The sequence below is a fragment of the Chelon labrosus genome (genome assembly GCF_963514085.1).
Source record: "Chelon labrosus genome assembly, chromosome: 15".
Taxonomy (NCBI): Eukaryota; Metazoa; Chordata; class Actinopteri; order Mugiliformes; family Mugilidae; genus Chelon; species Chelon labrosus.
In genome coordinates, this window is record NC_140348.1 from 19,859,498 (window position 1) to 19,873,011 (window position 13,514).

The 13,514-nt window shown below is 47.3% G+C and overlaps 1 protein-coding gene across 1 annotated transcript; it reads right to left on the bottom strand.

Annotated features, from left to right (window-relative positions):
• Nucleotides 1-2,329: 2,329 nt before the first annotated feature.
• ism1 (isthmin 1) lies at nucleotides 2,330-12,677 on the bottom strand. Its single transcript, XM_084561451.1, has 6 exons — nucleotides 11,776-12,677; nucleotides 6,777-6,995; nucleotides 5,678-5,963; nucleotides 4,158-4,301; nucleotides 3,965-4,054; nucleotides 2,330-3,634 (listed from the first exon to the last, which is right to left on the bottom strand). The coding sequence occupies exons 1-6, from the start codon at nucleotides 11,911-11,913 to the stop codon at nucleotides 3,117-3,119; spliced, it is 1,395 nt and encodes a 464-aa protein (XP_084417577.1). The 5' UTR covers nucleotides 11,914-12,677; the 3' UTR covers nucleotides 2,330-3,116.
• Nucleotides 12,678-13,514: the final 837 nt, after the last annotated feature.

The window sequence follows — 13,514 nt, forward strand, 5'->3', positions numbered from 1 at the left end:
TGACTTCAGCTTCTTCATAAATGTGTCTCAGTAAAGTTCAAGTATTTCTTTTATAAGAAGGTAGACGTGATTTTTGTACAATTCAACTTCAACGTATTTTTAAGCATGTGCTTGTGTGTTATGTTTGAATGATAATGTCCACCGCATGGAGATTTTATAGGTAAGTGGAGCTTCAGTCGTATGCTTTGTCATTGATCTGCCATAGATGGCTGCAGATCACTGCAGCATCTCAGCAATGTCCTGGCAGCAGGGGTTAAGTAAGACACTGTGGCCTCTCAGATGTTCCACATCTACTTGACCTGTTTGTTCAGCTGTACGCTCAGGCACGCTCAGCCCCCCCCCCCCCCCCCCGGTCACACTCTTTCCCCCCTCCCAAGCGTGGCTGTGCCAAAGATGTGAGCCTATGGCAGGCAGAACGGCCGTTTTGTCAGTAGGGCATTGTGGGTGAAGGTTCAGAGAGGGTGGAACGGAGAGTGGGTGGGTGCTAGATAAGCGAACTCCTGTTCCAGGTCAGCTCTTCCAGATTAGAAGACGAAAGAAAAACCTTTTAATTAGGTTTGCCGTGCAGTTAGGGCCCTGCGGTATTGTGGCCCAGACACTTCCTGCATTGTGCTACACCACCCATAAAGTAGCAGAGCGAGGGAGCGGGTGAAAGAAAGTGAAGGAGAGAGGCTAAAAATGGCTCTGCCACATCTGCACCACACCACAAAACAAAGACATGCCTGACAGCCACCGTGCAACCCCGGTCATTTACCTAACGCCCACAGCAATCTCCAGCGTGGACAACAAGCCACCTGAACTAGTTATGATGTTAACTGTTCTTAGTAAAATGAGCAGCAGAACACCTAGGACCTAAACTTTAACACATCCAAGTTTCCCAAGGTTTATTCTCTTGTTTTATCCCATTTATTTTCATATTCCCACAGTTAGCGCTTGTTTGGAGGTCTACTGACAAACCCCAGAAGCGGCCCTGTCAAACTCGGTCTAAAACCATTTAAGTACATTGGACATAATTTCCTTCTCATAACAAAAATAGAGGAAAAATACCAACAATCATATCTTGGTGACGCTTAATGAGCCCTTTCGGATCCTTGACAATATACCACTAATATGGTGCTTTGCATCCTTTGAAACATACCAGAGTAGAGTCCTGGAAATAGTAACACAAAAGCGAGGCCTCACTGACTCCCCGCAGTCAAAGTGTACTAGCTGTGCTACGGTTTGTCTGCCCTCTTATACATATTCACGCCACTTGCACTCTCAGACTTTCAATCTCGTACCCGTATTCCCACCAGCGTCTTGGCACAGGAATCTTTTCGTAGGGGAGGGGATCCAAAACGAGAGATGAAAAGTGAGGAGGGCGCACAAGTAATTGCCTGCTCCGGAGACACGTGGAGCCTGTCTGCAGAAGAGATACTGGGTTGGAGGTGGAGGGTGGGTGGGGGGAGCTATGAGAAGGTATGTTGTCAACGTGAGCTCGGCCCTAACGCTTCAAAATAAAGACGAACACCTCGCTTTGATGTCCACGGCCCGCTCTGCCGACGCTCTGCTAAGATAACGATCCATGCTGGTTACTGTAATCTTAGCTCTAAATCGTGCTTCAGGAGAGGGACGTGGACTTTAGAGCTCTGTGTCCGAGAGCACAAAGACAGAAGTGTAGCTACGATTTAAAAGAGTGTACCTGTGTGATTTACAGCGAGTGTTTGAGGGCGGGCTGTTGATAAAAGGCTGGAATAAATGGGTCGTGTGGAGGAATTTTGTATGAATAGTGAAACGACTAGGTGGCTCCAAGCAGCGCCTCAAGGGTGCCGAACGTGCCGGGGCCTGCTGCGTTTATAAAGACGAGCCCCTGCAGCCGCCCAGCTGTGCCATACACAGGGCTACAGGAATGAGGGCACCATGAATGGCTTTCTCTGTGTGACAATGACTGCGGCACTCAGCGGAGAGGGAATGGTCAGAGGTCCCTGCTACGGACATACAGCAGCACTGAGTGAGTGTGTGTGTGTGTGTGAGTGAGCGCGAGTGTACACTGAGAAATTACTCAGGAATGTGAGGATGCATGCCAAAGACAAAGAATTTGAGTCGCACTCAAGGGAACCTCGCTCTCCTCGCCCTCTGAAGAAATATCACTATCCCATCAAAAGGCAGGTCCAGCCACACTGGATGGAACTAATGGAAGTCTTGCGCACAGGCCGTTGGAGGAGTTTAACTGAGGAGATGCTTTTTCTCGTTTCCTGCTGATGGATTTCTCTCCGACAGCGGCGTGTGAGGAATCTAATAGCAGCTGGAGCAACGTTTTCCCGTGAATATCAAGAAATCTAACATCTAATACATTAAAAAAAAACATTTATTTATAGATTTATATCTCAAAAATCTTTCCATACATTTGAATTCACACATTCTTTTACGCTCTAACTTGAGACACGACACATTGGCGGCAAAGTATGAACTACAGAGGGGCCTCAAGTTAGCGCTCTGCCACGTGTGAATCCACAGTCATAGACGCCCAACTCAGACACAGCTACAACTTAATAAATACTTTACAAAAATAATGCAGGCTTTGTACAATGAAGATCTGCCTCGGAGACACGAGGGACACAGTTAAATTACACTTAACGAAAATGAATGCATGCTAAATAAACATACTCACTTATATGAAAACCTGGATATTGTGAATGACAAATGTCCCTCCCTGGCACATTCCCGAGGGATCTCATTATTCAAAGTCTTCTCAGACATAGAGAATCTATGGGGACACAATCTAAATGGACATTTTCTACAATAAAAATTTCCCTTTTTAAGAATATGAAGTCAGTTCTCCCTTTAGTGATCAAATCTGTTACAATTGGAAACAATTTCAGAGGCATATTTTATAAAATTATTTTAAAAAACAGCGTTTCTAGTCTGGTTTTGGTGAAGTCGAGAGTTCCTTTTGAGCAAATAAAGATTCTGACTCTGTTGGATTTTGATTCCTCTTTGTTTAAAAGAGCCGTGAGTCTTTCCTCAGAGCCTAAAAGTTCATCTATGACAAGAATTTAAAATGGTTTCAGCGCCATTTTTGCGGTTTAGCTGAATATTTAAGCAGTGTGTGTTTATTTCTTCCACTCTGCAACGGGCTAGAATTCCCTTGCCTCTTCAAACTGCTTGTAGTAGTCCTCATCCTGAGGGTTGTCCGGACACTTCTGCCCGTTGTTTGGCGGCCTGGCCTGGTTGTAGCGGCTCCAGTCTCCTTTGCAGATGATCCAGGGCAGGATGTCCACCTTGTAATGCAGGTCGGCGGAGAACTCCGTGCTGATGAGGTTGGGCGTTCCTGCCCCTTTGCCGCGAGTGATGAGCTTCATGTGGTCGTCGTAGCAGCAGTGCTGCGCGGCCAGCGTGGTGGATTCAAGGGTCAGCATCGAGCGGATGCAGTAACGGGCCGTGGGCTTGTAGATCTCCAGCTTCTCCTTTGGCCCGCTGGCGTCTTTCCAGCGGAAATCTCGGCGCGTGGGAGGATCGTGTATGTCTGCTGTGCTGTACGCCACCTCAGTTGGGTAAGAGCAAGGGCAGCTGGGAAGGTCGTTGGCCACCTTCACCATGTACTTCTTCAAGAAGTCGCTCTTGCAGTTCATCCATCGCTCACAGCTGTCTGTGTCTGGGAGAAATGAAGACACTATTAAACACTCCTTCACAGCACTCCACAACATTAGAAAAAGTAGCGTGGGAAGGTGTAATATTCAACGTGAAGGTGTGTCTTCACTGAGTTTATTAAAAACAGACATCCCAAGAGGGCGCAGGCAGCAGCAGCAGCACACTGTGCTCTTCCTGCCCTGCTGCACATTTCCATCTCTGCACAGTAATAGAGCGCAAGCATGAGGAATGCTAAGCGTGTGCAGGAGCACTGCTGCCAGATGGATGAACTGCCTTTGATAGTGTAAGAACATCTGAGTGAAGGATAGTCTGGAGTAAGACAAGAAAATCTTACCAACACCAAAGAGCTCTGTGGCATTGAACTCATCTGTTCCTGCTAACAGGCTCACTTCAGTAGCTGCTGTCTTGAAGGCATCTTCAATACCTTTAGAAAGATGGATGCACAGTGAAAGGTGGATCAAAAGATCAACGACTAATAAATCAACACATGGACTCACAAAATATCCGAACATAAAACAAGTTTGTACCTGGGCAGTTGGGCATATCACAAGTTCTGGACTCGGTGGCTGTGCAGGCATAACCACACGACCTCGTTCTCTTCTGGTTTCCGTTTCCACAAGTGACACTGCATGCTGACCAGTTACTCCAGTCGCCCTCTCCGTCCATATAATCTTGGATGAGAGAGAAAAGAAATAAAGAGAGATCCTCAGCGCTGATGCAGACCACATGCTGAACTTACTCGGGCCTGTTAGCACGCCTCACTAAGAATAAGTGGGGTTAGGACATGAAAAGGGAAGTGAAGGACTTCTCTTTGACACTCTGCTGTACATGTTCACACAAAATTGTTGAACCAACAAGGCAAAGGGTCCGGTTATTAAAGTAAGTGGAAAGAATTTTGCAAATCCCAACAAAGCTACGAGGGATCCGGGCGACGAAGCTCAGCTGCTATATCCGTGATTCACGGGTTTGAAAATTAGAAGTGAAACGGCAAGAAATCCTCTTTAGCTCCAATTATCATTGAATACATCACCGTAATATGTATACATGGAAACAGTTACTCTACGACCACCTCTCTCCATCACTCTACCGCACGCATGCACACACATCTTGAAAGCAGCACTCCGTCAATGAGAAGAATTAATGTGGGCATTTTGGGATGGAAGTATTTCTGGCCGGGGTCCAAACCTTCCTATACGCCCCCCGCTGCCATCTGCCCCTCATTATGAGCGTTTTGTATGAAAGCAGGCCAGATAGCCATCTACCCCGAGCTAGTGGCAGCTGAGGCAAAACTCAGAATTTAGTAGAACTTGATAATAACCTGTGCTCGGACCGCAGATGAGACAACTGAATCAGTGGCCTGTGATGGATGACCCTCACTGCCTGTCCACAATTATGCTTATAAAGTTTAAAACCGAGACGGTAATGATGATAAAATATTTCCTTGTGCATCAGTGTGGTATGAAATAAAACACGGATGAGAGCTGACCACAGTGATAAGCCAGAAACATTAAACTATGGTTTTAGTAGTGGATAAAATGACATTTTCCGCAGCGCCACGCATTCCTCTTCGACCACGATGGTTTGGGCATGCTACAACACGGGTCGGACGCACGCTGTGTGACAGTGAGCGTAAATTCTTTCACGGCAGATTTATCTGCGGGGTTACTTTTGGAGAATGGTGTGGAAGCCCAACAGCGCTCCTGGCCCCATTCCTGTTACCGAACTTTGATGTAGCGAGGCGTTTAAACCGTGTCACGTAGCTAGCTCCACAACACAGAGGAATCCGTCTCATAAAAGAGTGTTAAAGGCTTCAATCAGGGACTCCCAAAGGCCTGCCTGGGATGACTGCACTTATTATGGTGACAGCTTAAATCAGCAAATCTGCAAATTACAGATTCCACATCAGACTATGGACATCTGTGGAAATGCTGGAGACCGACGCTCAAATGAGTGCCTGTGGACCCAGCTAAATATTCTGCAATGTGCCTTCATTTCCTGGCACACACACACACACACACACACACACACACGCGCGCGTCATTCTCACCATATTCTGTTTGAGTTTTGCTTCCCCTCCTGTCCCAGTCTGCGGGCGGCCTGAGGAAGTTGCTGTCCTGAGTGTTGCTCCCGTACGAGCGTTCATTCTCCTCTGTTTGATGAGTGGAGGATGAGGATGAGGAGGAGGAGGATGATGAAGAAGAAGAAGAAGAAGAAGAAGAAGTGTGAGGCCACCAGTTTCTCCAGTTAGGTGAAGCCCAGCTGGGCTTGCTTTCCTTACGGAGGCCCTTTTCTGGCTCGTGGCCCTCCAGTCCGTCCACCACTTCGATGGTCACCTGTATTGAAGAAGAAGTTTTTAACACAACGACTCAATCAGGTGCAGCAAGGTGGCATTTTCTGATACCCCTTCACACAATATCACCCCCTTCCCCCTTTCTGTCCTAACACATGTGCCTCCCAGATGAGGGGGACCACCACCCCTGCCCCACAGTCACCCTCCCACCTCTCGGGCTCTCTCCACCTAAACACAAAGTTCAAAGGGCTACTCAGCCTCCTCCAGACCATGAAAGCCAGATGAATCCCAGGATCAAAGACACCCCCTCCTCCTCCCCCCCTTTCTCCCACAGCCTCACGCCCTTGCTCAATTGGTCGCTCCGCTCTCTTCCCACATCTTGAGATGTTAATACACTTTGTTCATGCTCGGATTTAGCAGTGATGCCCTCAGAAATGGAAAGACCCCCTCGCTGGATTAGACAGGAGAATGATTTAAACGTGGCAGCGGTTACTCGACCATCTGCAGCACCGAGGGCGAGGGCTTGCCACACATTTACATAAGCTGCCGCCTGTCTCCCATGCACATGGGTTAGTAGTGAGGCGTCGCTGGTTAGCATCTGCCTTTCAGCTGTCATTGTGATTGACACGAGGCTCCGGTGTCTATCTTAAGCTTTACTGCGAGCCAGGAAGTGTGAAAGGGGAGGAAAGGGGCGAAGGAAGGAAGAAGGGGGAGAAAAAGAGGGTTAGTGATGTGCACCAAGCTATTCTCCTCCTTCCTGTTTGCTCTTCCTGTCTAGTGTGCTTGAGTAGCCAAGTCTTCAGTGAAGTGAAGGCATCAAAGTACACCCAGCAGGTGCACAGACACACATGATCACCTGGATGTTGGGATTCTGTCCATTGATGTCTGCATTGGAGAGGTCAGGGAAATTGTGCAGATCTAGGAGGAACGCTCCGGGGCCGTCCCTGTGTACGTTGCCGCCTTGTGCCCAGGGGAGGGTTGCAGGCTGATGGGCCGAGCGCTGTTCTGGGCCAGACCTTCTGTCTTCAGGAGCCAGCTGGGCAGGGGAGCTACTTCTTGCATTTAAATTTTTTTGCTGAGGAGAGAAAAGAATATAACCTTAATTTTTTTATTTATTTTTTTTGGTACGTTACTGAAATATTGAATTTCCCTTGTGTGAGTGTTAAAACAACTTGGCATCCACAGAGTCTGCACGCTCTGCAACATTAGATTGATCCCTCACATCGACGGCGGTTCACGTGGCCATGACCTCGGCCATAAATCATGAGGACTCTTAATTACTCTGAGCCCAGAAAGAAACCGAAATAGGGGCACAAACATCGCACTGTGTCTTCCACCAAAGTATAATCTGTCTAGAACCTGCATTCAGAGCCGCTGGGCTGTACATTTTTCTATTTTTAAACGGCTGCAGTATGCTGCTGCTTTACCATAGTAATATGGAGTGGACATATATAGCATGTTCTGGTGCTGGCTGAGAGAACACAGCTATGTAAGACGGATGGTTTTCCTGCGTAAAGGCTATACAGAGAAACCTAAGCAAACATTGCAAAATAATTACAACTGCCCTCTTGTAGACAGAAAAAACATTTGGTGTCCTGACAGCGGTGTTGTAAATCCGTCCCAGAAGGACAGTCGAGGCTTATGTCCCCTATCAGGTATGCACAGAAGGAACAATTACTCCTCAATTGGACAGACAGCCATAAGTAGCCAGCAATCATCCATTCTGGGGTGGCAGAAAATAAGATCAAAGAAAGCCATCAATCACGGCCCTTGTTTTTCTTTTTTCACGTCCCATTTCTTCCTCCCGAGTGTTTTTGTGGCCGGGCTGAGGCCTGAGAATATGGCAGCAGTGCTGTACGGTTGCGGCGGCCAGTCACAGACAAAGTGTCAGCTCAGCCGCATTGTGGCGGGTATAAAAGCCCCCAGTGGAGCTGTTTGTGTCCAGCCAAGGTGCACTCTGGGGCAATATAGGCGCTGTAAATGGAGCTGCACAGCGAGGGAGGAAGGATTATAAATGTACATGTAACTTGTATTCAACCGCAGAGAGACCCCATTATCCATTTAGCACTGCTTAGCTCACAACCAGAGACCAGATGGGGACAATATGATGGATTTCACAGAATTTCAAAAACTTTCCCATCACATTTCTTTATGTGCGTTGTCGCCATAATTGCAATGATTATAGAATCATTTTGAGACACAAGATGGCTTGAATTTTTTCGCCTGTGGCTACCAAATAAAAAGAGGGTTTCGACGTAGATAAGAGATTTTTAATGAGAATTTATGATCGGAATAATAAAAACTGAGGAGATGATTCTGAAAAACGCAGATTCCAGCTGAAACCGCCGGTGTCTCGGTTCCAAGACCGAAACGATTATGGCTGACAGCTCGGTAGTAGATGAAAAAAATGTCATTTACGTAAGATCAGTCAGTGCATCAGCTGTCGACCCTTTATTTGCACATCACAGGGCCCTCTTTGGTTCTATCACAAGTGCTTGGACTTCGAGATGCCCATGTGATAACCCCTGCCTTTCAAGTTGCCAGTCTTCAGATTTCACTCGGTGGCTGTAACTGAGCTCTGCTGCTGAGGGAGCAACCCCGACAGACAGAACACTCAGGTTTAATCACAATGTTTAAATACAAACGGGAAACTGTAAACTCGTCTCATCTTGCTCTGAATCCCGTGGAGTATGTGCAGATCGCACACGTTTCTCCAGGCATTATTATTTTATAACACTAATACTCTTACTACTAATACTTTAATTTACACTCAAGGGAATTAATTCTGTTCCTCAGAGCAAATTTCAAAATACAAGCCCAGTCACCGTGTGAGCAGGCAGATTAACCCTCCCTCCACTATCCAGCCTGTTCCTTTATGCTGCATCTCACACACGGCGGGCGGATCGTCTAATCCGGACACAAATTTGCTTTATTTAAAGTCGGACTTCAGAGAATTCTGATTTAATCCCGGAGAAACTCTCTTTCTCGGCGTGAGGGGCCGCTGATCTGAAGCTCGCTTGTGAACACAGAGCGAACCAGCGAGCGAGCAAATATTGGTAGCTTAGCGGCATTAACCTGATTTACGTTTAGGCCGTATATTATCGTTGGGGAACGCACCACGTGGGAAAATGCTGCTAGAATTTTTGATTGATTAAAACTATGCGGCAATTCATTTTAAATTATCCAAAAAACTAAGAATTGATTGGAAAAGTTTAACATCAAGGACATATCTGTTCATCTGCTGACTGACAGGTCGCCATCATCTTTCACTCGTAACAGCTACGCAGCTAAACTTTTCGTCTTCTCTGAACTTTAATATTTCAGGTTAAACTTTTCCATTTTTCGCCTTAGAAAAAAAGGTTTCAGTGCATGCTGTCACGCCTTCTTTGGTGCCAATGCTTTGGATTAAATAGGAAAACTCTGAAAACAGTTGGCTTTGAAAGAAGCAGCGATTTCCTGCAAGCGTTTCACTCAATCTACTGACCTATTTTCAAGTGGTGTGAAGGAATTTGTGCAAATTACTGCGAATTTATGTTTTCTATCCTAATAAGAATTTAAACTAAACGAAGGAAAAGCACCAAGAGGGTTTAAAAATCATAATCCAGAATCAGAGGCGAACGGCAATTAAGTTGTATAAAGTCTGTCATTTCTTGATAGCGTTGTTTCCGTGCGACTCTCTGTGGAGTCTGAAGCGCGGCTCAGTGAGAAAAACACGCCGTTATCTAACCGTGCACAGAAGAAACTCATTTAAATGTTCAAAAAATCAGCAGCGTCCCCCTTTGATGACAGGCTGCTTTACAGTCCCTATCACTCATCTGAGATCCTCCACAACAAGGAGCACGCTTTAATTTGGAGATCAAAAGTGACACGCCAGTCCTCAGTTCATCTGGGGCCTCCCAGGATGTCACCCCCCACCCTCCACACACACACACACACTCCCCAAAAAGCCATGAATGAACACTTGCACACATGAGCCACCCCCTCCTCTCTCTCTCTCTCTCTCTCTCTCCCTCCTCACAGTATCTCTTCTTCTTTTCCCGCTTCCCCCTTTTTCACTTTGTGAGGGCTCTGCTTAAAGGGGCATGACTCTATTTTCAATTGGGAGCAACTCGGGGGTCCTTCCCCCAGGGAGGCTGGCAGGAAATGAAGGCAGTCCACATTGTGCCAGATGCTTTTCAGCACTACGCTTGTGTAGGTGGAAGAGAAAACCGTCCTACCCCTGCCACATGCCTCATCCTGCATGTACACAAATGACTCTGAGAAGTTAAGCGCTCTCGGGGAGAAAAAAAAAATCCCGACTGGCACCATTTTAACACAACATCACACTAACTTTACTTTGCCACAATGGATGAACCTGCCTTCCTGCCCCAGTGATGATAATGCCCCTTGGACCGAACACTTCCCTCTCTCCACTTCAGGTGCACGGAGCTGCATCCTGTCATTTGTGTTTCTCTGAATGGCATTTTAAATTTGACACCTCGGGACGACAATACACCCCCTGGGCCGTGACAAGCATGGTTGAAAGATGACATCACCGTCTTCAGTGGAGGGTTAGTGAAGCATATCGGCACATGGTCGGAGCATTCATGAGCAGGAAAGAAAGGAGAAAAAACACTATTCAAGACTTCAAGTTTCAGGCTTCCTTCATCACGAGCCTCAATGTAAATTTTGGAGCAGTGACAAAAGCTCTGCTGAGGTTAGGAAGGCCGGTGTTTGGTACTTTTTTAACTTTAATTTCCTCAGGAGAAACTCTCCGCTGCTGCTTCTCCATGCCGCTCATCTACTCCAACAATTGGCTGGGAGACAAATATTCCATGAATTCCTGGGATATTTCCCCAGCTTTGCATGCCCTGTTATCCAACAAAACACGGGGATTGCTGTTGCGTATGCGCAGGTGATGGCAGAGATAGAAGAGATGAGAGAAATTACCCTAACCGCCCTCTGTCCCAAGTAAAAAAATAAATAAATCCCAGAGCCCTAATAAAGCACTTATAAAAGAGACACCATACCGGCGCTCATAAATACCCATTTATTACCAGGAGAAGCAGAAAGCATTTCAGCAGCACGCTAAATATACTTCAAAAAGCAGCTGAAGGATGCTTAGCACTCTTTAAAAAAGCCTGTTGATCCCAGACCCGTCTTAACCCTCAGGTCAGGATTTTGGGGGCTCTGCTGGAGTCTGTGTGCTTTATGCTGATGTTAAAGTGGCCAGTTAAACCATTTAAACCTGTCTTTAGTGGTGTCACGTTGACAGATGTCTTCCTTGTGAAAGTTTTTCTGGAAGGCACGCTTCGAGCTGGAGCACTGTCATTAAAAGAAAAAACTGCATCTTGTCCAAAATACACCAAAAGCTTTCCAGTATTTATTTTAGTTATAAGCTGAACATTGATGAATCTGATCATTTAATGTGGGCTTTCCAGCAGGAGTGAGTGAAGTGAAGGGTGGCTTGATGATGCCAGGATGGGGGGCACCTCCAGGGGTTCAGCTCTGACCCTCCGCCTCATCCCTGGGGTGACAGTGATGAGCCCATGATGACAGAGAAGTGCCTGGAGCTAGCATTTAACCCCCTACAATAGGGAGGTGTGTCTGGAGAGGGGGGGAGGGGGGGGGGGGGGGGTGATCTCTGACCCTGCCTCATCTTCTACCCCTCAGCCGGCTCACCACCGTCCCCCTGGGACACCTTTTCGGAGACTGCATCCTTGTTTATGTCAGGCACCCCGAGGGGAATGGAGGCTCCGTTTTACCTGAGCTGCTGTCTCATGTGAGCATTTTATCAAACCCATCTGTGACCGGGGGCAGACCCACATTTTGCATCAAATTCCCCCAGACATCCAAAAAAAAAAAAAAAAACTCACCTCTCTGAGCGCTGCGTCCTGATCCAGGCTCACAGTTACATTTCCCTGTGGCAGCGGGTTGCCCCGCAGCACCGTGATGTGCAAGGTAAGGAGGAGAAGTCCCAGGAGCAGCAGCAGTTCCGCCGCCAGTCGCACCATCCTTTTGACGCGACCGCTCTTCGGAGCCTGCGGTGTGGTCGGAGCTCCGATTCCGCCTCCTCCCGGTGCAGAGACTCCGATCTCCGGATCCGCCGGGGACGAGGAGCCGCAACACCACTTCGGAGCCACTTCGGGAATCAGAATTGCAAAAAACGAAGGGAAACGGATCGGAAGAGGGGGCGGCCAGATGATTTGGAAAAAGTGATGTTTAGTTTGGATCCCAGTGTTGTTGTTGTTGTTTTTTTATAAACAGTGATATTGCCCTAAATAAAGATGTGTACTTCTACTGATTGTTCATTAAAAGTTTTGATCTGATTAATGAAACGCTGGTGTGCCCAGTGGATACAGTACAGTGAAGAGGGCTGATCCAGCGTGCAGCATTAACACTTTCCGCTCTTTGCTGCGCCCTCGTCAAATCTCCAAGCTCAGGAAACTTGCAGCCCCGTTGGCCCCGTGGTGTCCCCGCCACATTCCCTGCCTCATGCTACGCTTTTCTTCAAATCCACTTCGTCCGCTTTTCTTGTCGTGTCCGCATTCTGCGTTGCCCGGCGAGAATATCTTTGGAGAAAAAGTGCAGGTACTAATGGAAAAAAATAAAAATAAAAATAATAAATACAGTTCGTCCTTGTTAAGACTTCACTCCGGAGTTGAGTCAAAAGCGGCATTCATCCATTGCTGTGGGCGCACAGAACTGAAGACCCGGGCTGGGGCTGGCTGGCGTGCGTCGAGTCCTCCTGGAGGAAACAAGTCAAACCATATCAAACTACGGGTTACTGAGACACACGCTGTTCTTGTTGTGCGCTCTTGAGGTGGTTTTATACTAAACGCCCCTGTGCAGGCGCCCTCCCCCTGATTAACTCTTTCGTCCCTCTGAACCAGCCCTCACCACATTGAGGTCCGGCTGAGTTTAAAGTCTCTTATTTGTGTAGAGGATAAAGAGAAACACCTCAAAGGCACATATGATCTATTGATATCACTGCAGATCTAGTCACATAATTAAGATGACACATAAATGTCTTTAAAATGACAAATAATATTAATGATATGCTCATTATTTGATCGACTTAATTTACTGTTGGGGGGGAAAAAGCAATCATGCCAGATGCACAGTAAGGAGATCCAGATCAGCTCAAAGTATCCTTGGTGGTCCCCGGAGGCGCACCGGGCGCACAAGCGCGTCGCAGCGCAGAGGAAGACACCCGAAGGCGCTTTACAGGAGGTCTCCCTCTCATGTTGACATGTGTACAGCAGCAGCAGCAGCAGCCTTGTCTCGGTCTGCGAGCTGAAGCGGAAGGTCCCGCAACACTTCGCTTAAGCAAGACAAATGGTGCGTAATGTGATTAGGCCATGTGAGACTTTTTATTGTCCGCTTCAAAGCGCAGGCCACTGTGTCAAATTATGCACCAGGCAGGGATGCTGCACCTTCGGCGTGGGTGACAGGCCACGGATCCTGTGGGCACGGAAAAGAGCGCGCACGCCATATAATTCAGCGCCTTTGAAGTGGATACATGCAACTTGGGGCGCAAGTGGAACAATATTGTTAGTTACGATGACCAAGAAGATCCTTTTAACTGACAGTGTCTGAGCAGATGTTCAAATCC

Excerpts from the sequence above, each read along its gene's own strand:
- ism1 (XM_084561451.1), bottom strand. The coding sequence starts at position 11,913 with ATGGTGCGACTGGCGGCGGAACTGCTGCTGCTCCTGGGACTTCTCCTC. Across the intron at positions 5,964-6,776 it reads GACAGAATCCCAACATCCAG|GTGACCATCGAAGTGGTGGA; the intron begins GTGATCATGTGT and ends TCTTCAATACAG. Across the intron at positions 3,635-3,964 it reads CACAGAGCTCTTTGGTGTTG|ACACAGACAGCTGTGAGCGA; the intron begins GTAAGATTTTCT and ends CATTTCTCCCAG.